Genomic DNA, 26,741 nt, shown 5'->3' with positions numbered 1-26,741 from the left:
TCCCACAGATGCACCCCCATTGGAAGCACCTTCCTGTGGTGGCACAATTAGAATAGGAGGAGCCTGAAGCACCGGCAAGGGAACCCAGAAGAGGAGGTTCAGGACCACTCTGTGCAATACCGTTGCACAGAGCAGATAAGTAGAGCATGTTTATTGTTTTTAAAAAAGTAGCTTTTACAAACACTTTAATTGTAAACCATCACAGGGCTTGTAATTATCTGCCATCAAAAGGATTTTAAAAACATCAACTGAGAGATGAGCTCAGCCTCGCCCTCTGCAAACCAGCTGTAACTGGTAAAGTGCGTTTCTAGTTATAGTGACTTTCAGTTTCACTTCTCTCTCCTGCTGTCAGCGATGGCGTCTGCTGATTCAAGAGCTGAACTGCAATGTTCCATCTGTATGAACATTTATACAGATCCTGTAACCCTGAGATGTGGACATAACTTCTGCCGGGTCTGTATTGATGGTGTGCTGGATACACAGGAGGGGTCTGGAGGATATTCCTGTCCTGAATGCAGAGAGAAGTTTCCGGATCGTCCTGCACTGCAGAGCAACATGAAACTACGTAACATAGCAGAGACTTTCCTGTCTACTCAGCCAGGTCAGGAGGAGTCCGGGATCTTCTGTACTCAATGTGTGGACTCTCCTGTACCTGCTGTTAGATCCTGTCTACACTGTGAGGTTTCTCTGTGTGATAAACACCTGAAAGTCCACAAAAACTCACCACCTCACATCTTAACTGATCTCACCTTGTCCATGGAGAGAAGGAAATGCTCCGTCCATAAGAGGATCCTGGAATATTACTGCACTGAGGATGATATCTGTGTCTGTAAGTTTTGTGCTATGATTGGAGAACATAAAGGACATGAGATGGAGTCGCTGGATGAGGCTTCTGAGAAGAAGAAGAAGACACTGAGGAATGTTCTGCAGAAACTTCTGACAAAGAGAGAGGAGACGGAGGAAAGAGTCCAGAGTCTGCAGGAACACAGGAGGAAAGTAGAAGAAGAAGCAACTGGAGACACCGAGAGAGTCACTGCCCTGTTTAGAGATCTCAGGAGACGTCTGGAAGACCTGGAGAAGAGAGTCCTGAGGGAGATCTCCGGGCGGGCAGAGCGGATCTCCATCTACATCTGGGATCTGGAAATAAAGAAGGAGGAGCTGTCCAGGAAGATGGTGGACATTGAGAAGCTGTGTAACATGACGGATCCACTGACTGTCTTACAGGAATCAGACACAGGTGACTTGTGTGATACTGAGGATGGAGATAATGAGGACAGAGAGAGACATGAGGAACTCCTCCATGATGGAGGGGGTCTGGATGTAGCGGGGGTCTTACACACAGGTTTATCTGATATAATAACAAAGGTAAATGTATATTTCTATATACAGGGAGCTGCAGACATATTACTGGATGGAAACACAGCCCATAATACTCTACATATATCAGATGACAGGAAAACTGTATCCAGGTCAGATATAGTCCAGAATCACTCAGAAACACCAGAGAGGTTTCAGCATTATCCTCAGGTGATGAGCAGTCAGAGTTTCTCCTCAGGGAGACATTACTGGGATGTGGATGTCGGGGGGTCAAACAGATGGAAAGTCGGGATGTGTTACCCCAGAATAGAGAGGAAAGGATTGCAGTCAGTGTTTGGATATAATAACAAGTCCTGGGGATTGGACAGGGAAGGTAATCAGTATTCGGTGATACATGAAAGAAATAAGATCCCCTTACCCCCCAATATCTCCAGTAACAGAGTCAGGATATATCTGGATTATGAGGCCGGGCGGATCTCCTTTTATGATCTGTGTGTCCCGATCCGACACCTCCACACCTTCACCACCACCTTCACTGAGCCCCTCAATGCTGGGTTATGTTTATGGGAAGGTTATTTAAAGATATGCGGGTGTTAATAGTAGAGATGTTCTGAAATGATCTGGGTTCGGTTCCAGCAGGGTTTAGTGAACTTCAAAGGAGTTTGGATGCCAAATCTGAACCCCACTTATATAAAAAAGAATTCAATGTGTAAAATTTAAAAAAATCAATTTTCTCAGCAAATAGGCAAAGGGTATCAAGAAATACATGGGGTATGCACTGCCCAGGGTAACAAGTATCAATAAAAAAAAAAAAAAAAATTCCATTTGGTCAGGAACAGTGATTTTTTTTTTAAATGCTTAAAAGAAAGGGGGATTGAACATGTACCCCCTATTCCTGAGCTATACTAATCTTCATGGGGGAGGGGTGGGATTCTTTTCCTTTGCAAAGTACCTCCTTGACAAACACCTTGTCCCCATATTAATGAGGACAAGGGCCTCTTCCCAACAACCCTGGCCAATGTTTGTGGGGGTCTGCTGGTGCAGGCTTAATGATATCTGGAAGCCCTTTTAGTTATAAAGCAGGCCCCAGATACAACTTACCCATTCCATTCCTACATTAATTACTTAGAAATATCTCTTCTCATTCAAGAAAAAAAAATGAGGTAACCCAGAAAAAAATACACCCAAACATTTCACAAGTCCTTTTTTAAAAAGGAAAATCCCCAAAAAGTCCCTCGTTGTAAATCCATCCTCAATCAGAATGCCTATTCCCTGCTGTCACACACAACTTATCCTGATGGTACAACTAGCTGAGCTTTCATCTGCTATAAAAGAGAAGGGAAGGGGGTAATGGTACATCATTGTCCAAATTTGTCATATTTGAGCAATGCCATTGCTCAAATATGGCCATGTGGCCATATTTAGGCAATTATGTAACTCATCTGATCCCTATGTAAGTAAGTGGGTTGGATGATGTCAGTGGTTGGTAGGGATGCGACGGGGTGTAAGCACCTGCTGCTTCCTTAGAAACCATCGACAACCAGAAGCTGTTTCATTTGGACACCCTAAACATTTGGGCAGAATTTAGGTTTGGACTGAACTTATATTTGGACTGAACCTATGTTTGGACCAAACACTGAGCTCATCCCTAATTAACCAGTGATGTAAAAACTTCAGGTCTGAGTTTGGTGACACTACAGGGACAAGCAATGGATTGGTGTACTGTCCAACCAATGCTTTGAGGAAATTGTGGTTGTGTCATGGGAGAAGTATGAGGGCTGCCATTGCAGACCTCCTTCTGGAAATAACAGGTACCTGGCTGTGTCACCAACCTGAAACAAGAATGCTGTAATTAAAAATCTGATTCAGGTTATAGACTGAGAAAGTATTGAGGTCAAAGCATTGGCTTGACAGCGAGGGCCCTAGCATTCTCAAATGGAGAGTTTAACAATGGTGGCCCTCATTATTTTCTCATGACATACCGGTATGCCCTTTCAAATATAATATGTGTTATTTATTAACTGACACAATTATATAATGAAGCAGATATCCTACAGAATGACCTGGACAAAATAACGGAGTGGGCAACGACATGACAAATGAGGTTTAATGTGGAAAAGTGTAAGGTTTTACACTTGGGGACTAAAAACATAAAAGCACAATACACTTTAGGAGGGGAACCCTTGGGGGAATCAAAAATGGAGAAAGATCTGGGAGTCTTGGTTGATGATAGATTAGGCAACAGCATGCAATGGCAAGCGGCAGCTGCCAAAGCCAGCAGAATATTAGCATGCATAAAGAAAGGGATGTATTCCAGAGATAAGACTATAATCCTTCCACTTTATAAAACTCTGGTCCGACCTCATCTGGAGTATTCTGTCCAGTTCTGGTCGCCAGTCCTCAGGAGGGATGTGTTGGAGCTGGAGAGAGTCCAGAGAAGGGCAACGAAACTAATTAGGGGATTGGAGGACCTTAATTATGAAGAGCGTCTGCAATCGCTTGATTTATTCTCCCTGGAGAAGAGACGCCTGAGGGGGGACATGATAGCAATTTATAAATATCTCAATGGTGATCTCAGCATAGAAAAAAAGCTATTCAGTCGAAGAGATTGCATGAGGACTCGAGGGCATACAATGCGATTAGAGGAGAAGCGTTTTAACCTCAGGCAACGTGTGGGGTTCTTTACTGTTAGGGCTACAAGATTGTGGAATTCTCTACCACAAGAGGTGGTTTCTGCGGGAAGTATGGTGGCTTTCAAAAGACTCTTAGACTTACATCTCAAGGATCAGAATGTTGAGGGGTATGTGAGATGATTACAGCCACACACACCCACACAGGTTGAACTGGATGGACTATTGTCTTTATTCAACCTCACCTACTATGTAACTATGTGTAACTATGTAACTATAACTGTCAGTTGTGTCTGGATTCCATGCTGAGAGATTTAGAGTTTTTTTTTTCCTCGGTTTGGAAATGTTTGCTGATTTTATTACTAATATGTACAGATTTATTTTATTAGTTGTGGCATTAGTAATATTAAATGGTGGTGGCTATGTTTTTTCTGATGTTCCTGTTTCTATCAATGCTGGAATTTTGTATCTTTTCAGAAGGAAACGTTTAAATAATAAAATGTTATTTTAGCATTTAGTGATACAGACTAATTATTATTGAGTATTGAAGCTAGCCAATTTCAAGTTGCAAGGAGTTTTCATTAGAAATGTGTTGCAAATCCCATCCTACAGTGGGGGGGGGGGGGGGGTATGAACCATGCCATCCAATTTGGGCCATTTTTTGGGGCTAATAAACAAGCTCTTGTCACAGAAAGGCATGGAATGCCAAGCCAGTACCATGGGAGACATATGCCAATGTGCCAATATATAAATTAAAAAAATGTACAGGGGAGAGAAGGTCTGTTTCTAAGTGGCCTGGAAGGTAAAATAGACAAAAACACAAATCCTTTAACACCTTGCCATCAGCATCCCTTTAAGCGCCGGGGTGTCCAAACTACGGCCCTCCAGCTGTTGCGGAACTACACATCCCATGAGGCATTGTAAATCTCTGACATTCACAGACATAACTAGGCATGATGGGAATTGTAGTTCCTGAACAGCTGGAGGGCCATAGTTTGGACACCCCTGCGAGGGTGCTTGGTGCATTGGAGTAAAGCCTCGTACACACGTACCTATCGTCGGCCGAACGATCGGCCTTTTTTTGTCCAGGGCTGTCGTGTCTGTTGAAAACTGCAAAAGACTGCACACGAATTTTGTCGGCCAACAACAGCCGACTGCAGAAGTGATGTCATGTGATGGTTAACTTTCCTTGTCTTTTTTCTTTTCTGAGCATGCCCAGTCTTGCTAATCTGCTGTCTGTCGGCCGAAATCTGTACTGACTGGCGAACAATCGGCCGTTCTGGTGACGGCCAACAAAAATTTTAAAGTCTGCACGACAGGTTCTTTTCGGCCGAAAATGCGCTGTCGGCTGTCGTAAGCATCATACTAACAAGCCTACAATCGGCCGATCGGTCGTCGGCCGAATATTTACGGCTGACAATCGGTACGTGTGTACGGGGCTTTAGGCTTGCTAGTCATGTGATCATTGTCAGTTCCGCCCTGTGAAACGCACATCCGGCTGGTGAGGCGCACGGCGTCCCGGAAGCACCGCAAACGAGGGGTTTGCGGTCCCTACACACCTACGGATCCTGTTACTTGTTTTTAATGTGAGTAATTCTAATATTTGTTAATAAAATGCATTACTTTTAAACGGTGCATCACTATATTAGCACTTTTTATCTGCATATCGTTGGACAACGTTTATACTATATGGAGAGCTGCCCTTGACATCCCTTACTGTGATCGCTTGTACGTATATATACTGGAAAGAGTGAGTAGGATTAACCCCAGGAGGAGCGGTGGAAACAACCGAAAGCTGCCGAGAGATTCCCCCAAAAAATTAACAACGCTGGTTACCCCTGTAGGGGTGCCGCTCTCTGGTGACTGAGAGGGGAGCACGGAATTTCCTCACCCGGCACCCACATCCTGAAACCAGGGCCGGATTAAGAGCATCATGGGCTTGGTGCTGAGGATTTTGAAGGGCCTTAAGGGCCGTGCCTTGGCATGCACCCAGAGGAGGAAGGGTACAGCCATGCATGCCTAATTCCACATGGGATGCTGTCTCTGAAGCCCATAAACACATCCATGCATCGGCAACTGTCCCTCCTTGTCCGGCCTTCGTGTTGTGTGGGGAGGTTCTGAGGGAGCTGCCTGGGGAAGCGAGCATAGAAGCCAGACTTCTGTGTTTACAAGTGACAGAAGAGCGGTAACAGTGAATATGGTCTATATAAAGGTAGGGGCCTGGAGCTGCAGCTCCAATAGCCCCTACGTTAATCTGGCCCTGCCTGAAACCTACCACTGGGACTTACTCTCCTCACCTAGAGAAATTTTCCTGCACACTTTTTTTGCACTATTGCACCTTTATATATTTATTCTAAATATTGGACGTTTAGGACTTTATACTATATCAGTTATCACCTGAAGAATGTTTGGTCATTTGATTATATCTTTATTTTTTTTATTTTTTAATCACCAGTTACCACATATTTATTGCAATCGTTTGCATATTAACATTTGGGATCTGTTTTGGCCATTTTTTATATACTATTTCACATAAGTGCTAACACACTACACTACACATTATTACTATATTTTTTATTACGATTTGTCACTTGGAGTATTTTTTTATATATATATAAGCACCATCACTGCCACCTAAAGTCTTTTAATACTGGGCACCACCACTGCCACCTAGTGTTCATTAATATTAATAGCACCAGTCACTTTAATTTATATAATATCACATTAACGGTTTAAACACAGCCCTCACTTGGCACTTTATTCACTTATTGATTTTAACACAAAATATACAATATACCTCAAGGTTATTTCTTAACATATGTCAGTGGAATTAATAATTTTTATGAATTTAATATTAACTGCTTTTAAATATTAGTTATTTGCATAGAATATCATTTGTGATAGAAGTGTGGTGCACCACTTGCATTTGCCTAGTGTATATAAGGCATACTGTTCTCCCGCATATTTAATATAAGAATTGGCAGCGCCAACATACCCTACCAATCTCTACTATGTGATCATTGTGATTTGCTATGACAGTGGCCATGTGATCAGGAGCCCATCCATAAGCATTGCATTGCAGGCTTCCTCATGTAATAAAATTGTAGGTGGTTGTACGGAACACTGGCATTCTGATTTCGTTTTACCACTTCAATACCAGGCACTTTCAGACCCTTCCTGTCAAGGCCAATTTAAAGCTTTCAGCACTGTTGAACTTTGAATGACAATTGAACGGTCATGCATAACTGTACTCAAACTAAACTTTTATCATTTTGTGAGACATATAGAGCTTTCTTTTGGTGGTATTTAAAGCGGAGTTCCGGCCTCAAATACCTTTTTTAACTAAAAATACCCCTATAATACTAATCCATCGCCCTTTACAGAACCGCTATTCTCATTCTTACAAGGTGTACAGTATTGGATTTTAGTCAAAATCTTACTTTTCAAAAAAAGCTGTCTGGGCGCAGCCATCTTGGATGTGGGCATCTGAAGCCGCAGTGTAATCTGCTGTGTCCTTCTTCCTGATTCCAGGGAGTGTTCTGGGAGTTCTTCCTGATTCTAGCCTCCTGGGAGTGATGACAAATAGCTCCCAGGATGCAATGCAAAGGGGGAAGTGATGTCGGTGGCCGTGGCCACAGAGGGGGGAGAAGGAAGAAGTACAATCAAAAATGTCCTAAAAATAAGGTAAGGGACCCCGAAAAAAATGTAAAAATGTCCAATTGTTGATCAGCATAGCGAGCACTCCAGGAATCACTAAAGTTGCAAAAAAGGTCGGAACTCCACTTTAATCACCACTAGGTATTTTAATGTTTTTCTTTCACTGATGTGCACTGATGAGGCTGCACTGATGTGCACTGATGAGGCTGCACTGGTGAGGCTGCACTGATGGGCACTGATAGGCTGCACTGATGAGGCAGCATTGATAGCAGTGATTGACCAATATTGCTTTTACATTGCCGATACCGATATTTTGGTCATCGCGTATCTGTATCGGCCGATATTTTCGTACATTTAAAAAAAATTATTATTTTTTTATTTTTTTTACTTGACAGGTACTCTTGTGGAGGGATCTGGGGGTCTAAAAGACCCCAAACCCTTCCTCTGCACTTAAAAGCATTCAAAACGCCAAGTTTGGCTGTTTTGAATGCGGTCATTTTTTTTAATCTGGCGACAGTACACGGAAGTGATATCATCACATCACTTCCGGGTTTTTGCATGGAGACCCAATCAGAGCTGAATGCGGCTTTGATTGGGTCTTCGGCGGCCGTGCAGGCTGGTTGCCCAGGTCTCCCGGTGGGACGGGAGACCCGGGCGAGCCGCTGAAGGTGGCGGGAGGGGGGGATGTCCCCTCCCGCTCCTTGTAATGACAGCCGAGCGGCTTCTCAGCCGCATTGGTTGTCATTAGAAGACAGCCGGCCGTCGACTATGGACGCCAGTACGGGGGTGATGCCTCTAGCTGCAGGGATCACTCCGGTACAGCACTTTCCCGAAATACCAGCAATATCGGTAACCTCCGGGCCGATTCCGATATATTGGGGAAAGTGCATATCGGCCCTCGATATATCGGCCTTGCCGATAATCGGTCGAGCCTTAATTGACAGGCACTGATGAGGAGGCACTGATGAGGCTGCAATGATGGGCACTGATTGGCATTGTTGGGGCTGCACTGATCACTTATCATTGTAAATGTCCCCTTACACACTTGTCGGTTACCGGCTCTCCTTGCGCTGTGACAGCGCTTGAAGAAAAAAATGCTGATAACCGGCAAGTGTGTATACATGTGATCAGCTGTGATTGGACACAGCTTATCACATGGTAAAGGGCCACTGTGATTGGCCCTGCACTTCAATCTGTGATCAGCTGTGTGGGAAGCGTGGTTCTGGGAGGACGTCCATAGACTGGACGACTGTGCTGTAGCCATCTGTCGGCTATTGCTTGGTCAAGAAGTAGATAAAAAAAAGGCTTATTTTCATTATTGAATTAATTAAGTCACTGTGATTGGCCCTTTACCTCAATCTGTGATCAGCTGTGTCCAAAAGGAGTGTGGTTCTAAGAGGACGTTCTTGGAGGCCTACCAGAACTGGACGACTGTGCTATAGCCATCTGTCAGTTATAACATGGTCAAGAAGTGGTTAGAAAAAAACGTATTTTTATGAATTAAGTCATCTTAGCATGGACTCACACACTTTTTTCATTAATGGTTCTATGCCTGCTTTGACCAATGGATGTAGAAACTGCAAGAGCCAAACATAGGTGCCTACTTAACCAATTTACGACCGCCCACCGCAGATTTACTGCAGCAGGCAGCCACTCCTGGGCAAACCAACGTAGCTCTATGTCGGTCGCGTGCAGGCAGCTAGGGGGCGAGCGTGCGCCGCCGCCGGCGTGCTCCCATCCCCGCTCGTCAGCGGGGAAGCCAGCGCGTGGGTCAGGCGCCTCTGATTGCCACCTGACACTGGTGATCATCCCCCGCTGACAGAGAAGGACGGTCGGCTGATGTAAACACAGCCGTCCGTCCTTCTCCCTGTGATAACCACAGAGATCATGCGATCCTGCTATATAGGATCACATGTCTCTGTGATCATTTCACAAGCCCAACCCCCCCACAGTTAGAATCACTCCCCTAGGCTTACATTTAACCCCTTGATCACCAACAGGGTTAACCCCTTCCCTGCCAGTGTCATTATCATAGTAACAGTGCATATTTTTAGCACTGATTACTGTACTAATGTCACTGGTCCCCCCAAAAGTGTCAGAAATGTCAGTTAGGGGTCCGATCTGTCCGCAGCAATGTCGCAGTCCCACAAAAAAAAAAAATCGCAGATCGCCGCCATTACAAGTAAAAAAAAAAAAGACATAAATCTTTCCCGTAGTTAGTGGACAGAATATCTTTTGCGCAAACCAATCAAAATACGCTTATTGCAATTTTTTTTTTTACCAAAAATATGTAGCAGAAAACAAATTGGCCTAAAATGTTAAAAAAAATTAGATTTTTACATTTTTTGGGGGGGATTTCATATAAAAAAATGTGAAAAATATTGTTTTTTTTGCAAAATTGTCGCTATTTTTTTGTTTATAGCGCATGATCAAAAAATCGCACAGGTGATCAAATACCACCAAAAGAAAGCTCTATTTGTGGGGAAAAAAGGACGTGAATTTCATTTGGGTACAGCGTCGCACAACCGCGCAATTGTCCATTAAAGGAACGCAGTGCCGAATCGCAAAATAGGGCCTGGTCAGGAAGGGGGTAAAATCTTCCATCTTAAAGTGGTTAAAATGTATAAATAAAGCCCCCAGTAAAGCTTGGTAAAATTTGAACAGCGGTACAACATTTTGATGGTAGAGTTTGTAAGCTCCTTTGTAATATCACACCGTGTCATCCTTCCCATCCTCCCCAATTAGAGCAAATATTCAAACTCTAGCCCTCGGGTATGATACGGTAATAGATGTTCAGCAGCAAGACAAATATGTATCAACAAGAAGGGATCGGAATGTAGAGAAACAAGCAGAGGCACAGGCGGATTTGCTGCCAATTAGTATTGGGATTGAGTCATTTCAGACACATGTGTAGCTCTTCCCCCGTAGTAATAAGAGGTTCTTCCCCGAAATGTTCACCACTAGAGATGGGCTCGGACGTGTTCGGGATCCCACCTGCCCGATCCCGCCAGGAAGCCGACACCGCACACCGCTAATCGCAGGCACTGAGACATTTCCCGATCTGTGCAGCTGTGGACCAGGAAATGTTTCACTGCCTGTGATTAGCGGTGTGCAATGTCGGCTTGCTGGCTGGATCTAGCAGATGGGATCCCAAACACGCCTGAGCCCATTTCTGCTCACCACCGCAAACAATGGTCCATATGCAAAAACAGAGGGAAGGGCCCACGGGACTTTTAAAGAGACACATACCAAATATTAAAAATATACAAGTTTATTGCGCATCATAACGTACATTTACTTTAATAATATTAGAGATGGCCTTGCGGTTCGCCCAGCGGTCGGTTTGCGGGGAACTTTGCTCGTTCGCTGTTTGCCGAACATGCAAACATATGGCGATGTTCCCGACCGCCATATTCTTTTACATTGTGAAGAACTTTGACCCATGACACATCCATCAGGTGGCACAGGACAGCCAATTGAGACATTTCAGCACATGGACATACCCCCTACCTTATAAATAGACCTGACCTGGCTGCCATTTTACATTCTGTCTTTTGTCAGTGTAGGGAGAGGTTGGCTGTGTGGAGCAGGGACAGATTGTTAGTGACACAAATTGCTAGATAATAGGTCCACAAAAGTCCTTTTATAGGTGTACTATTGTTTGGTGTGCAGTATATAGGGGTGTAATACACTTATAATATACTTTCTAATATAGAAAGCATATTATAGTGGATTTGTATTGTGCAGCATTGGGACTGGTGAGCGGTTCTGTTTTGCTGCGTTCCCTCTGCTACACACAGTGACAAACGTTACTGGAAAAAAAGTATTATAACTGGTGTGATATACCAGTGGCCCCCCAAAACGACAGATTGAAGCGGGGTGTTATATAACAATATACTTTTATAATAGTGTATTTGGGTACTGCAGAATTTTTTTTTCTGCGTTCCCTCTGTCGAAATGCTGGATGAATTCCCAGGGGGGGCATACTCCATCCGAGACAACAACAGGAGTCTGAAGAGGAGTCAGAGGAGGATGGTGCCGGGTGGTTTAGGAGGAGCAAAAAGAGCATGCTTTAAACCTTTCTGGGATCCCTGGTGTTGTCCGTGGATGCGGGTAGGAGAACGAGGATGACATTATCCTGGATGATGAGCAGGAGCCAGGCCACTACACCGCTTCCAGTTTAGTGAGAATGGGAGCCTTCATGCTCCAGTGCTTTAAGAGGGACCCCGTATAAAAAGCATAAAGGCCAAGGACCAGTATTGGGTGGTAACATACTTAGACCCCCGTTACAAACAAAAAATGGCAGAAATGTTACCACCATCACAGAGGGCGGTCAGAATGCAGCATTTACAGGCCTTGCTCACAGAGAAATAGTTGCGGGTACCAATCCAACAGCGCCTGCAAGAAGAGGGCGGTTTGAAGATGTGTTGCTCACTTCTGATATGCAATCATTCTTTCAGCTGACCCATCGACAGCTGTCCTCCAGATCCAGCATCAGGGAACGCCTAGACCGACAGGTGTCCGACTACATCGGGTTAACGGCCGATGTGGATGCTTTGAGAAGTGATGAAACCCTGGACTACTGGGTGGGCAGGCTTGACCTCTGGCCAGAGCTTGCAGAATTTGCAATGGATCTGTTGGCTTGCCCCTCGTCCTATGTCCTGTCCGAAAGGACGTTCAGTGCAGCAGGGGGGATCGTGCCCGATAAGCTCGCTCGCCTAGCTCATGACAGTGTTGACTACCTCACATTTATAAAAATGAATGAGGCATGGATCTCGGAGGAATTCAACACATGTGACCAGTAGACCATGTTTGATTCAAATTCCTCATGACAGGCCACAAATATCCGCCACTACCCACCTCTGGTTCGCGAACATTTGAGCGAGTTTGCGTGAACCGTTCGCAAACCGTCCCGTCAGATGTTCGTCCATCACTAAATAACAGCATGGTAAATTCATCAATAGAAACAACACAAAAAAGTAATGAAACACAAATTCATAACATACACAGCTTCATCTATGATTAACAGTTTGTACTGTATAGGTCTTGTTATACACAATATCATATAAAGGCAACAATCTGTGCTGCATGGATCTCAATGGGTTTCGCAAAATGTTTAATTCGCTTCATCAGAAAAAGCCCAGATATGTATAAATAATACAGAAATTCGGATCGTTGCAAATAACCAAACGAGGGTCTGTCGCATCCAAACGGTCATCCCATCAAAAAGTATTGTCAGCAAGGGTGACAGGGGTGTCCCCCGAAAAAATTGAGGTGCATAGATCTTCCCCCCAGGAGTTGGGAAGAGGAGGAAAGTCTGATCACAAGTAAGGAGTCCCGGGGAGATGTCACAGTCTGACAAAGTCAAGCGGGGATAATAGACCTTCTGGTCACCTTACATAGTTAGTGAGGTTGAAAAAAGACACCAGTTCATCCAGTTCAATATATGATGTTTGTGTGTGTGTGTGCGTTTGCTAAGCGTACATTGTATACCACTTTATGTTGTGGTCTTTAAGGTGCCCATCTAATAGTTTTTTGAAACTATCGATGTTCCCTGCTTATACTACTGCTTGTGGAAAAGAATTCTCTTTTTGTGTACAAATTTGGGACAGAGACACCTACATATTCCTTATACAGTATATCAGCACTTTCTCCCAATGGCCCATACACATTGATTCCAACAACTCTGTCTAGGGATGTATTTTTGATATTTATTGCTTGAAGAAACTTTAAAAAGGAGAGGGGTTAGGGTATGAGATACTCTGAAATGCTGTACAGTAACAGAGGATATGCGTCTCCTTAGGTTTTTGTGAATATTGGACAGTCTAAGGCCTCACAGTTGTAGACCATGAGGCATGTTTCTTTTGCATCTGGTTCACCTGCACCATTGCATAGCTATAGGTTACCAGTGCAATCTTCAGAAATCTATGCAGTAACAGAGGAACTCTCTGCTCTAGGCTCTCACTCCATGATTCCGCTGAGGACAGGGGTATGGCCAGTACTCTTAGACCCTTTGAGAGATGTCTCAGTCCAAGCTACCTCTGGTACTTATATCCCAAAAGCACACAGTCACCAGGAATCAATTCAAGGTCATTACTCACAATCCCCAGGTCAGCTGTCACCTTCCATCTTCCTCCGGACACAGCCCAGTGAGGGAGACAATCCTTCTCCAGACCAGATCCCTTTAGAGAAGTCCTGCAACCAGTTCTAGCTTGTCTCCAGGTCCCCAACTCTGCCACCACTGAAACTTTACAGAACAGGCTTCCCCAGAGAACTTCTATTGAAGTCAGAGTACATCATTTCACAACAAGCCTGACGGGGAGGCAACCCGACCAGCAACACTCACAGATTGAAGAGCAGTGTGTAGCAGAACAGGTCTCTGTTAAAGTGACAGTGCAGCCTGGCCAGTCCATGCCCAGGCAGGGAGGTTTCCAGAAAAATTGGTGGGTCCCTTTAACTTAACTACTCGTCTGGAACGTTTCCCTGCCACTAATAATGTTCCTGACAGATGGGAGACCTGTTCCTACACTACCCACACACTAAATGTGTGCCAAACCAAGAAGCCAGGGTCTTAAAGAGGCTCTGCCTGACCCATAATGACCACCATAGCCACATGGGCTTCCAGCATCCAAACAGATTGCTGCCTCAGCGACCCAGGAGACCATAGAGCAGGGGTGGGGAACCTATGCCCCGGGGGCCGTATGCGGCCCTCAAAGTCATTTGGTCCGGCCCCCCATGCAGCTGAGACTGTGTCTCTCAGCTCATCTGTCAGAAAGGAGCCGATGCTTCCTGTATAGTTCCAGCTCCATTCTGACAGTCTGAGTGAGTCACAGGTGGAGTGATATCAAATGCACTCCGCCTGAGACCAATACAGGAAAAATTGCCTCTTTCTCCAGCGCGGTGCTGCTGCTAACCAGCATTTCGCGCCAGTAGCACACACAGCATTACCAGCTAGAACCAGCAGTACTAACCAGAGCCAGCAGTACCAGCCAGTACCAGCCAGAGCCAGCAGTACCAGCCAGAGCCAGCAGTACCAGCCAGAACCAGCAGTACCAGCAAGAGCCAGCAGTACCCACAGCACAGTACCAGCCAGCAGTACCTACAGCACAGTACCAGCCTGAGTCAGCAGTACCCACAGCAGCACCAGCCTGAGCCAGCAGTACCAGCCAGCAGTACCTACAGCACAGCACCAGCCTGAGTCAGCAGTACCCACAACAGTACCAGCCTGAGCCAGTAGTACCCACAGCAGTACCAGCCAGCAGTACCCACAGCAGTACTAGCCAGCTGTACCCACAGCAGTACCAGCCAACTGTACCCACCAGCAGTACCAGCCAGCTATACCCTCCAGCAGTACCAGCCAGCTGTACCCACCAGCAGTACCAGCCAGCTATACCCACCAGCAGTACCCGCCAGCAGTTCTTTTCAAAACTTACCATCACAAAGAGTCGACTGCGCTCCAGACTGACCAAAGCAAACCTGGAAAACCAGTTGCGAGTAGCATCATCACCAATACCAGCTAACATCACACACCTCACCAAAGAGAAGAAGTTGCAGCCATCACATTAGGGGTGAGTTAATTAAATGTTTAAAACAAATATAACAGGCTAATTTTTAAGTTGATAATTTTGTACGGCCCCCGAATGATTTTATAAATACCCAAATGGCCCTCGGCAGAAAAAAGGTTCCCACCCCTGCCATAGAGGAACCATGTTACCCTTGACTTCCTTTCCCCCTGCACTTTCCTCTGCAGTTGAGCGCCACCTGCAGAGGAGAAACTAGACTTCACTTGCCTACACACTGAGGACTGAAACATTTATTAAAGACATTGCTCAGGCGGATTCCTTCTCCACCCCTCCTCCTTTCACCGACAGGAGGTTCAGTGATGCCTTGCAACTTTAAACAGTGGTGGTTGGATGCCCTGTAAACTGTGGTGCCTCGATGCATTGTAAATTTCAGTGCAGTGGTGGACTAAACAACACCTCAATAATCTAAAGTGCTCCACTGCAAACAAATGTCAATTATTGGGGGTGACTCTCTAAAAATCCATACCAGACCCTAAATCTGAGCATGCAACCTGACTGGTCTGGAAAGAGTGTGAATAAACGTGAAGCACCCCTCCTAAACCAAACACGGCTACATGTCCTCAACATAAGAGGAGACCTTGATGGGGGAATCCCCCTGGCAAAGCACCTTGTCCCCATGTTGATGAGGGAAATGGCCTTTTCCCCACAACCCTGGCCTGGTGGTTGTGGGGTCTGTGTGTAGAGGGCCTTTTGGAATCTGGAAGCCTTTTTGAAAAATAAGTGGGCCCTGAGATACTGCCATCTTTTTAGGTGAATGTGTAAGGGGTACCTTTTATTTAAAAAAAAAAAAAGAATCCTCAAAAAATCCCTCATCATAAATCAATCACGAATCATAATGCCTACTGGCTCACCAAAAAGAAAATTCCTGAGCCGTCACTAGCCAAATAAGGAAAGAGGCAGGGATAGTAGTAACATCATTAACCAAATATGACCATTGACCATATCTGGGCAGTGATTTCACTGACATTCCAGCCTGTTTTATTACATGGGGAATTCCCAGCCATGTAAGCCAATGCATCATTGACAGCAGTGGTTGCCAGGGCAGCAGCCGGTGCCAGCACTCCCTGCCTCGTTAGGAACCTTTGACAGTAGGAAGCTGTCACGTATAGAAATGGTAGAAAAACCGCTTCTGTATATGATGTTTGGCTCCTGCTGAACAGGGGGATGAACAGTCTTCTCATCCCTAATTTTGAAGGATTTTGATTGTATGTGTTTGCAACTTTATGTATATCTACATATGGTCTCCATCCTCCTGATATTTTAGTGACCAGAAATATCGGGGAGTATACCTCTCAATACTTTTGGCTTTCTGCAGGGGCGTAACTACAGGGGTTGCAATTGTAACCGGGCCCCATGCTCCAGGGGGCCTGTTGTGCGGCTCCCCTGTACACCTGGATAGGAGGAGTGGCGGGGGGGCAGCATGTAGAGAAATCACTGTCCTTTTTCCTCCTGTATCTGCAGGAGGAAAATGGAGGAGATTGGTTCCTCTGTATGCTGCACCCGCCACTCTTCCTATTCAGTTCACTTGTGTTCTGCTGTCTCTGGGCCCTGTGTGCTCCCCTGCCCCCCCCCCCCCCCCCCACACACACACACACACACACACTGTGCTCCCTTCCCTTTCCTGCTGGCTGCTGCAGGGGATGTCTCACAATAGAGAACCAGGTAGGGATCGGTAAATATGTAATTTACCAGCTCCTTCCTTTTCAGAATGGACATAGTCAGTGACATTGTAAAAAATAAAATAAAATGATAAAAAATAATACAATTAAAATACCAAAAAATAAAAACTACTTACACCAGTGGGTGAACTTCCAGGATGGCAAAGGTCAACACTTGAGACCGGGCCCTGGCATTCCACCACCATGGGGAGGCCCCAAGATGGCAGGAAGGGAGCCCACTGCAGAACTTGAAAGGGTCCGGCCGTGGGACTGTAATAAAAGGCCCCGCAATGAGAGTAAAGGGCCCCAGGATCAGTGGGAAGAGCCCCAGGCTTGAAGGGAAGGGCCCCGACCAGGGGTACGGGGGCCCTTCATGGTTTCTTACACCGGGGCCCTGAAGGTTCTAGTTACACCTCTGTCTTTCTGGGATGAGTGCAATCACATTCTGAGAGAGCTGTGAGGAAACATGTCACTCGTTGACAAGAACTGTCGCTGTTTAGGAAGGGGAATATTTTGGAAATATTACAGAGGGTACGGCAGCAATATTTGGACAGTGACTGGATGGAGGCCTGAAAGGAGAAGTCAGAGGCCAGGATTACATCTAGCACCCTGGCATGAGACTGAGAGTCGTGAAATTGATCTTGATGAAAAAGTCTGGAGAGAGGGCACAAAAAGGTGGAATATGAGGTCACTTTCAGAAAAATGAAGTTTTAGGAAGTGGCGTGACATCCATACCAATATGTCTGTTAGTAAATAAGTGATCCACAAGGAAGACTGAAGGGGTGAGCTGAGGAGTAGAGAGTTATATTTATATGATAAGCATAGAGATGGTATTGGAATCCATGGAAGGTTACAACCCAACTACGGGAGGAGGGGCAGATAGAGAATAGAAAGGTTTCAAGGAGGAGAGCCTTGAAGGACCTTGAAAGAAGGGGTTAGATTTGTAGGTGACACTGAAGGAACACTTGGATAAGTAGAAGGGGATCCAGGAAAAAGCAGAATCTTGAAGGCTAAAGGAGTGCAGTTTTTTGAGGAGAACAGAAAGGTTACCTGTGCAGCAAAAATACTAAAAGTTTCATACAGCGAGGGGAAAAAAATTATTTGATCCCCTGCTGATTTTGTATGTTTGCCCACTGACAAAGAAATGATCAGTCTATAATTTTAACTACTTTAGCTCCGGAAGGTTTTACCCTCTTAATGAGCAGGCAATTCTTTGCGATTCGGCACTGCGTTGCTTTAAAGGACAATTGCACAGTCGTGCGACGCTGTACCCAAATAAAATTGATGTCTTTTCCCACAAATAGAGTTTTCTTTTGGTGGTATTTGATTACCTCTGCGGTTTTTTATTTTTTGCGCTATAAACAAAAAAAGAACCACAATTTTGAAAAGAAATATATTCATTTTTTACTTTTATGCTATAAAACATTCTCAATAAAAAAAAATGTTGACACTTTTTGGGGACCAGTGACACCAATACAGCGATCAGAGATAAAAAAAAAAATGCACGTACATGTACGTGATTTTGTGCAGCTGGGCCGCCCTGCCACAGTATATATGCGGCAGATGGTCCTGAAGTGGTTAATGGTAGGTTTATTTTAACAGTGAGAGACAGAATAATAATAAAAAATACTGAAAAACGCATTTAAAAAAGTTCTAAATTGATTTGCATTTAAATGAGTGAAATAGGTATTGGATCCCCTATCAGTCCACAAGATTTCTGGCTTTCAGGTGTCTTCTATACAGGAAACCAGCTGAGATTAGGAGCACTCTCCTAAAGGGAGTGCTCCTAATCTCAGCTTGTTACCTGTGTAGCACCCTCCTAGATAGGTGCTAGGTAGACCGAGTAGTTTTGGCTCTGTCTGCTTAACAGCAGAGCAGCAGGCTAATGTATATGCTCCCTGCTTCTCAGGGAGCAGGATTTGTTAGTCAGGCCTGCTCCATGTGTCCAGTGTGTGATTAATTTGGGCTGAGTGAGTGTCAACACTGTGTCCAATGGGGAGGCACATTGGACAGTGAAGGAAACCCAGCCAGTGACACACAGGCTTTGTTACTGCCCCAGGGATTGGCACAGACTGCTGTCTTAGTGCATTATGGGGCAGGGTATATAAAGCCAGGGTTTTTGGGCGGGAAGCCAGGTCCCAGAAGGAGGGTGACGGCTGTCTCCTCTTCTGCAGCAGTGGATGGTGGTCATAGGCGGTCATCCTGGGGAACCAGAGCATGTGGCTGAATCCGGAAGGTCCAAGAGAAGCTGACTTGGGGGCAGTGGCGGCCCGTCCATTAGGGGCGCAGGGGCGCCGCCTCCCCATCTATGCATCCGGCCCCCTAATCTACATGTAGGGCCCCGGATTCATGGATTCCAATAGGTGATTTTTTTTTTTTTAAGCACGTGATTAGAGCCAGAGGCTCTGATAGGCTTCAAAAAAAGGGTGAGCTCGGGGCGCAGAGCTCTGCCTCCTGAGCCCACCCAGTTGTATGGCAATAGTGAATAAATAATCGCTATTGTCACACTGATTCTCCTCCCAGCCAATCAGGAAGAGGGTTGTGAGACCCCTTTCCCGATTGGCCAAAAGGAGAAGCGATCTTACTGGCCAGTGGTCAGGAAGAGGGAGGAGACACACGGCTGGAGGAGAAGCACAGCGGCTCAGCCATCCAGCACTCCCCGGTTCGGACAGGAGGAAGGAGGAGGTAAGGAGGCAGGCCGTTTGGGGGAGCGGGGGGAATAAGGTGTGTTGTTTTGCCTGCCTGCCGGCCGTTCTTCCGTCTGTCAGGGGAAGGGGGGGTACATTGGTTTGCTGCCGCCCCCCCCCCCCCCAAATTACCGAGCACCAGCCGCCACTGGTTGGGGACATCGGTGACCCTGAAGAGGAAGTCGCCCGGGTCTGCTCAGGAAGGGGACCACTCCAAAGTGTAGGAGTCAGTGGATGGGTGACAGCTGCACAGAGAGAGAAAGGGGGTGCCAAGTTAGAACCCTGAAGATAATTACAACCAGGAACACTTATATTACCTTCATTCCAGTGACAGAGTGAAGCAGCGGCCTTGCCGCATCCTCAAGTCAGATGTCCGCAATACTGTGAATAGTTACTAGTTGGAGTATCCCACTCATCCCTTCTCCTATCCCAGTTCTAAATAAAACTACAAAACAACATCCCCTGGACTGATCATTGACTGAGCCAAGACCTTAAAGTACTATTTTTCTACAACCAGTTGCTAAGGGTAACCCAGGGGAATCCTTAGGGTGTCATACTCAGCAGTCCTCTAGGGGGCAGTGCTACACCTGTATAAAAGACACCTGTCCACAGAAGCAATCAATCAATCAGATTCCAATCTCTCCACCATGGCCAAGACCAAAGAGCTGTCCAAGGATGTCAGGGACAAGATTGTAGACCTACACAAGGCTGGAATGGGTTACAAGACCTTCGCCAAGCAACTTGGTGAGAGGGTGACAAAAGTTGGTGCGATTTTTTGCAAATGGAAGAAACATAAAATAACTGTCAATCTCCCTTGGTCTGGGGCTCCATGCAACATCTCACCCCGTGCAGTTTCAATGATTATGACAATGGTGAGGAATCATCCCAGAACTACACAGGAGAATCTTGTCAATGATCTCAAGGCAGCTGGGACCATAGTCACCTAGAAAACAATTGATAACACACTACGCCATGTAGGACTGAAATCCTGAAGCGCCCGCAAGGTCCCCCTGCTCAAGAAAGCACATGTACAGGTCTGTCTGAAGTTTGCTAATGAACATCTGAATGATTCAGAGGAGAACTGAGTGAAAGTGTAGTGAGCAGGTCAGACCAATATTGAGCTCTTTGGCATCAACTCAACTTGCCGTGTTCAGAGGAGGAGGAATGCTGCCTATGACCCCAAGAACATGGAGGTGGAAACATTATGCTTTAGGGGTGTTTTTCTGCTAGGGGGACAAGACAACTTCAATGCATCAAAGGGATGATAGATGGGGCCATGTACCATCAAATCTTGGGTTAGAACCTCCTTCCCTCAGCCAGGGCATTGAAAATGAGTCGTAGATGGGTATTCCAGCATGACAATGACCCAAACACACAGCCAAGGCAACAAAGGAGTGGCTCAAGAAGAAGCACATTAAGGTCCTGGCGTGGCCATAATAACTTGGAGAGGATCTGCAAAGAGGAGTGGGACAAAATCCCTTCTAAGATGAGTAAAAACCTGGTGGCCAACTACAAGAACCGTCTGAAGTCTGTGATTGGCAACAAGGGTTTTGCCACCAGGTACTAAGTCATGTTTTGCGAAGGGGTTAAATACTTATTTCACTCATTAAAATGCAAAATAATGTATAACTTTTTTTAAATACGTCTTTCTGGATATTTTTGTTGTTATTCTGTCTCTCACTGGTAAAATAACCGACCATTAAAATTATAGACTGATTATTTCTTTGTCAGTGGGCAAACGTACAAAATCAGCAGGGGATCAAATACGCTTTTCCCTCACTGTAGCTAATCTGGTTGAAAAAAAGACACAAGTCAATTCCAGTTCAACCAACACCAAATAATTGACTAGCGACCACTGGATTTAGCAGTTAGTTGTTGGATGTTTTAGATCAAGGGTGCTCAACCTTTCGAAGAGACAGGGCTACTTGAGTGATTTGGTAAATGGTCGCAGGCCACAGTGACCTATGGGCTTTTAATGCCCCCCAAACTACAAATATACAGTAAATGAGCCCTGGTAAGAAGGGTGTGATTCCCAGACCTAAAGTATTTGTTTGGTCGTCATCCCTGGTAATTGTTTTTGGTGGGTTTTGGTGCCTCAGACCAAGAATTTGGGATCTTAGGGGCCAAGTAATTCAATAATTTATTATTATTGAATTATTGAATTACTTGGATTACTTGGCCCCTAAAGTCCCAAATTCTTGGTCTGAGGCACCAAAACCCACCAAAAACAGTAAATGAGCCCTTACTGTCCTGTAAATATAAATTAGTCCTTCGGGAGTTTTGGTGCACTTTCAGAAAGCGTATCAAACTCACAGAATATAATAGAAGTCTATGGCTCAGTGCAGCTAACCCACAGGAAAGTCGCAGGTGCACTGCACCCGTGGATCAGTGTGAAAGCAACCTAATAAACTTTTCTTATAGGTGCCAATATGCCCATTCCAAAAGTGCAGTGTATGTGATGTTTATTACATTGGCCTATTCCTCTTCCAGCTTCTACGGAAATTTCTCTCAAGGCTGCTAAAAAGGTCCCGTTGAAGTGCACTTGGTATCACTCCGCCTGGGCCAGGAGGCAATGCACCAGAGAAAGCATCTGCCTATATGGCTCCTGCTCCCTCCACAGCTGCCTGCTTCTTCCACTGCCAGCGCCAGCTCCAGTGGCGGCTTGTCAATAGGGGGCTCAGGGGCGCTGCCCCCCCAAGGCTAGTCATCAATAGTCATCACTAAATTCATTATTAAAAAATAAAAAATAGTGTTCCCTTAAGTGTGGGTGGGGCGCCGGACACATTGCTGTCTATGGAAAGGGAAGGGGTTTTGTCAGCACGTGATTGTGTCTGGGGAGACGTATTGGCCACCTTTAGAGTTGTCCTCGGGGCTCAGAGAGATGCACCCCGAACACTCCCACTGTACCATTGGCTTCCTGTGATTGGTCCAGGACATCCAGGGTGGTGCTTTGGGCGTCACTGTCTTCTTCCCGTGGTGGAAGCCAAAAGTAGAGCCTGCCTGAGCCTCACCGCATGTGGACATCGCTCTACTGGCTCTCTGCAGTGCACTGTGAATATTGTGAACTGGAAAGGGCTACAGACAGCGCTACGCCTACAAGAGGACAGCTTTGATAGAGGAAACCTGACCAATAGCACACCAGGGCTTATATCTGTCTCAGTGAAAGACAGTGAGTGAAATGGGGCGCCGGTGCGGGCCCTGAAGTGTTCAGCAGTGCAGCAGTGTATAAATGTAGCTACCTCAGCAGGAGTGCTTAAGGGAGCCTAAAGAGGACTTCTTTAGTCAAAGAAGCAGTCACAAGATAGTTCAGCGTTAACCGGCATCCCTCCAGCGTTAACCAGCGTTAAGTCAACGTTGACAGGCATTCAGCCAGCATCAAGTTGGCGCCAAAGAGCATTTTCAAGTGTCTCCACCAATTTGTGCATAGTTCAGATCAAGGAGTATGCCACTCATCCCTTCTCCTATCCAAGTTACAAAATAAATACAAAGCCCAAAGATACTGGACTGGTCATTGTCTCAGTGCTCACACTTGGAGAAACATGCTTAAATGTGCTGTTGTTGCTAGCGGTCACCCAGGGGGACCCATATCCAGCAAAACGGCTGGGAATTGTGCTACACATACCTACAAGCGAAGTAGAGAAGATAGAAGTCCTCAGATATTGTGAATAGTTAAATTGGAGTATCCCACTATTTTCTTCTCCTATCCCAATTACAAAATAAACAGCAAAACAACCAAATACCCCCTGGACTGATTATTGAAGTGTGAGCCAAGAGGAATGTAAACAATTGCATTTGCTTATAGCCGTGTGTTGATAACCAGGGGGACCCGAAGAATGGATATCCAGCAGTCCTTACGGGGGCAGTGCTACACTTGTTTTTGAAATTATTGGAAATATCCTAGTCAATGCATTAGCTGGTGGGAAGTGGCAGTGGGAGACAAAGATGAGAGGTAAAGATAGAAGAGAGTTGACAATGGCAAGGAAAAGAAAAAGAAATTTTATGAGAGTGAATAAATAGGTCTGTTTGGTCTCATGGAGGGAGGAATTATATTTTGAGAGGGAAGCTTTATAAAGGGCAAAATCTTGCTGAGACCTAATTTTACACCCCACTCACTCAAGAGCTGTTTGCCAGGGTTGTAGCGGTTGGGCCTAACTGTGTGTTTACTGAGGAGAGCGAGCGTGACTAGGGAAGGATAACTTCTACTATTTAATTGTTTGTTTTATTCATGTTTCTGGGCCATTCAAGTTAAAGCGGAGTTCCGGTCACAAAATCGTCACAATAGATTTTGTGGCATCCACTTCTTTATTGTCACCTGTAACAGTATTGGATATTCCTGTATTTTTTTTTACTTACCTTGTTTCTGTAAAAAAATATACTTACCTTTCCTCCTACTTCCTCCCTCCTCGGCCGCGGTCCGCGCCGTCACTTCCTGTCCCGCAATGCATCCTGGGAGCTCTTAGTCATCACTCCCAAGATGCAATGGGCAGTGACGAAGGCGGCCGGCCGCTCCTCTCATCGCGTTATTTGCAAACAGGAAATAACGTGATGATAGGCGTCCCTATACTATGCCGATCGCATAGTACTGAGCATGCGCGAGATTTCGCGCTGCATTCACCGGCCTTCTCCCTCTACAACAAGGAAGCAGGGCAGACATTTCCATACTGCGGCTTCGGGAAACCCAGACAAAGATGGCGGCGCTCTGTAAACATTATATAAAGTAAGAATTTATGATTGCAAATCTATTATTACACTGTATATCACCGGATTAGCTGATGTATGAAGGGAGGTGGATCACTGTTTGGGAAGTATTTAGAAAAAAAAAATAAACGATTCTGTGCCCGGAACTCCGCTTTAAGAAAGATTTTTCTCATTTTATTCATGAGCATATATTTTCAAAAAATCCTTCAGCCTATCTGAGCTAGCTTTAGAAGGTTTTCAAGGAAATGAATCAGGTTAACCTCATCCTGTGGTATAACTAGTTCAACTGCAGTTTAACATTGTTTGATATCTTCTGCTGTCACGATGGCGTCTGCTGATCTAAGAGCTGAGCTGCAATGTTCCTTCTGCTCAAGCATTTATGCAGATCCTGTAACCCTGAAATGCGAACACAACTTCTGCCGGGACTGTATGGATCGTGTGCTGGATACACAGGAGGGGTGTGGAGGATATTCCTGTCCTGAATGCAAAGAGTGGTTTCATAAGCGACCTGCACTCCAGGGGAACATGAAACTACGTATCAAAGTAAATGATTTTCTGTCTGAGTCCGGGGTCTCCTGTACTCACTGTGTGGACACTCCTGTACCTGCTGTTAGATCCTGTCTACACTGTGAGGTTTCTTTGTGTGAGAAACACCTGAGAGTCCACAAAAAGTCCCCAGAACACATCTTATGTGACCCCACCTTGTCCATGGAGAGCAGGAAATGCTTCGTCCATAAGAAGATCCTGGAATATTACTGCACTGAGGATGAGACCTGTATCTGTATATCTTGTTCTATGATTGGAGGACATAAAGGACATGAGATGGAGTCATTGGATGAGGCTTCTGAGGAGAAGAAGACACAGAGGAATGTTCTGCAGAAACTTCTGACAAAGAGAGAGGAGACGGAGGAAAGAGTCCAGAGTCTGCAGGAACACAGGAGGAAAGTAGAAAATAAAGAAGAGAGAGTCACTGCCCTGATTAGAGATCTCAGGAGACGTCTGGAAGACCTGGAGAAGAGAGCCCTGAGGGAGATCTCCGGGCGGGCAGAGCGGATCTCCATCTCCATCCGGGATCTGGAAATAAAGAAGGAGGAGCTGTCCAGGAAGATGGCGGACATTGAGGAGCTGTGTAACATGACGGATCCACTGACTGTCTTACAGGAATCAGACACAGGTGACTTGTGTGATACTGAGGATGGAGATAATGAGGACAGAGAGAGACATGAGGAACTCCTCCATGATGGAGGGGGTCTGGGTGTGGCGGGGGTCTTACACACAGGTTTATCTGATATAATAACAGAGGTAAATGTATACTCCTATATACAGGGAGCTGCAGACATATTACTGGATGGAAACACAGCTCATAATAATCTACAGATATCAGATGACAGGAAAACTGTATCCAGGTCAGATAGGAAGCAGAATCGCCCAGAAACACCAGAGAGATTCCAGTGGCATCCTCAGGTGATGAGCAGTCAGAGTTTCTCCTCAGGGAGACATTACTGGGAAGTGGATGTCGGGGGATCAGATTTATGGCGAGTCGGGATGTGTTACCCCAATATAGACAGGAGAGGATTGCAGTCACTGATTGGATATAATAGGAAGTCATGGGGTTTGTATAGGGATGGTAATCAGTTTTGGGTGATACATGACAGAAATAAGACCCCTTTACCCACCAATCTCTCCAGTAACAGAGTCAGGATATATCTGGATTATGAGGCCGGGCGGATCTCCTTTTATGATCTGTGTGACCCGATCCGACACCTCCACACCTTCACCACCACCTTCACTGAGCCCCTCCATGCTGGGATATATGTATGGGAAGGTTGTATAAAGATACTATGTGGGGGGAGGGGGGAGATGTGAGAACATTGCATACCTCCTTATCAAAATCATAGTTACCTGGCTGTATGTAACTTGAGAACCTTCAAGTCTCCAACCCAGAACAAGCATCAGAAACGAGACTCAGAAATGTTCCAGAATTTTTATCTCTATACTTGTTTTGGGTTGAAGACAGAATTGAGGCCAAAAAATTGGCATGACAGCCAGGGAACTAGCATTGTCAAAAGGAGAGTTTAGCAATGATTCTTTCATGACAGATGCCCTTTAAATATAATAAATGTAATTCATTAACTGACATGGTGATAACTGCCAGGTGTGTCTGGATTCCCGGGATATGCCCAGGATTTAGAGGTTTGTTTCTGTAAATGTTTCATATATTAATATTCATTCATACAGATTTCTCTATTATGATTTGTATTACAGAGTCAGTTCACCTTTATGGTAATAATAATCGGTGACGGGTATTTTATTCCTGATTTTCCTGTTTCTATCAATGTCAGCAGTTTTCAGTCCTGGAAATACACGTCTCCTTCATACAGGAGAGAATTCTGGGAAATCTCTGGAAGTAAATACGAGGAATAATAAGCTTGCTTCTCTTCCTCTTACAGTAAAGATATCCCTGACATGCCTTCAGCTGGGTCTCTTCTGTTTTTCTAATGATTTTTTTTT

General features: G+C 45.3%; 1 protein-coding gene across 1 annotated transcript; it reads left to right on the top strand.

The window, feature by feature from the left end:
* Nucleotides 1–336: 336 nt before the first annotated feature.
* Nucleotides 337–26,096, top strand: LOC309553078 (uncharacterized protein; the record flags this gene model as incomplete). Its single annotated transcript, XM_082253977.1, has 3 exons — nucleotides 337–1,888; nucleotides 12,440–12,552; nucleotides 24,750–26,096. The coding sequence occupies exons 1-3, from the start codon at nucleotides 355–357 to the stop codon at nucleotides 26,094–26,096; spliced, it is 2,994 nt and encodes a 997-aa protein (XP_082110103.1). The 5' UTR covers nucleotides 337–354.
* Between the last annotated feature and the right edge of the window lie 645 nt (nucleotides 26,097–26,741).

The sequence above is a fragment of the Pelophylax lessonae genome (genome assembly GCF_965119305.1).
Source record: "Pelophylax lessonae genome assembly, chromosome: 4".
NCBI classification, from domain to species: Eukaryota; Metazoa; Chordata; class Amphibia; order Anura; family Ranidae; genus Pelophylax; species Pelophylax lessonae.
This window is presented reverse-complemented; position numbering and strand designations above follow the sequence as displayed.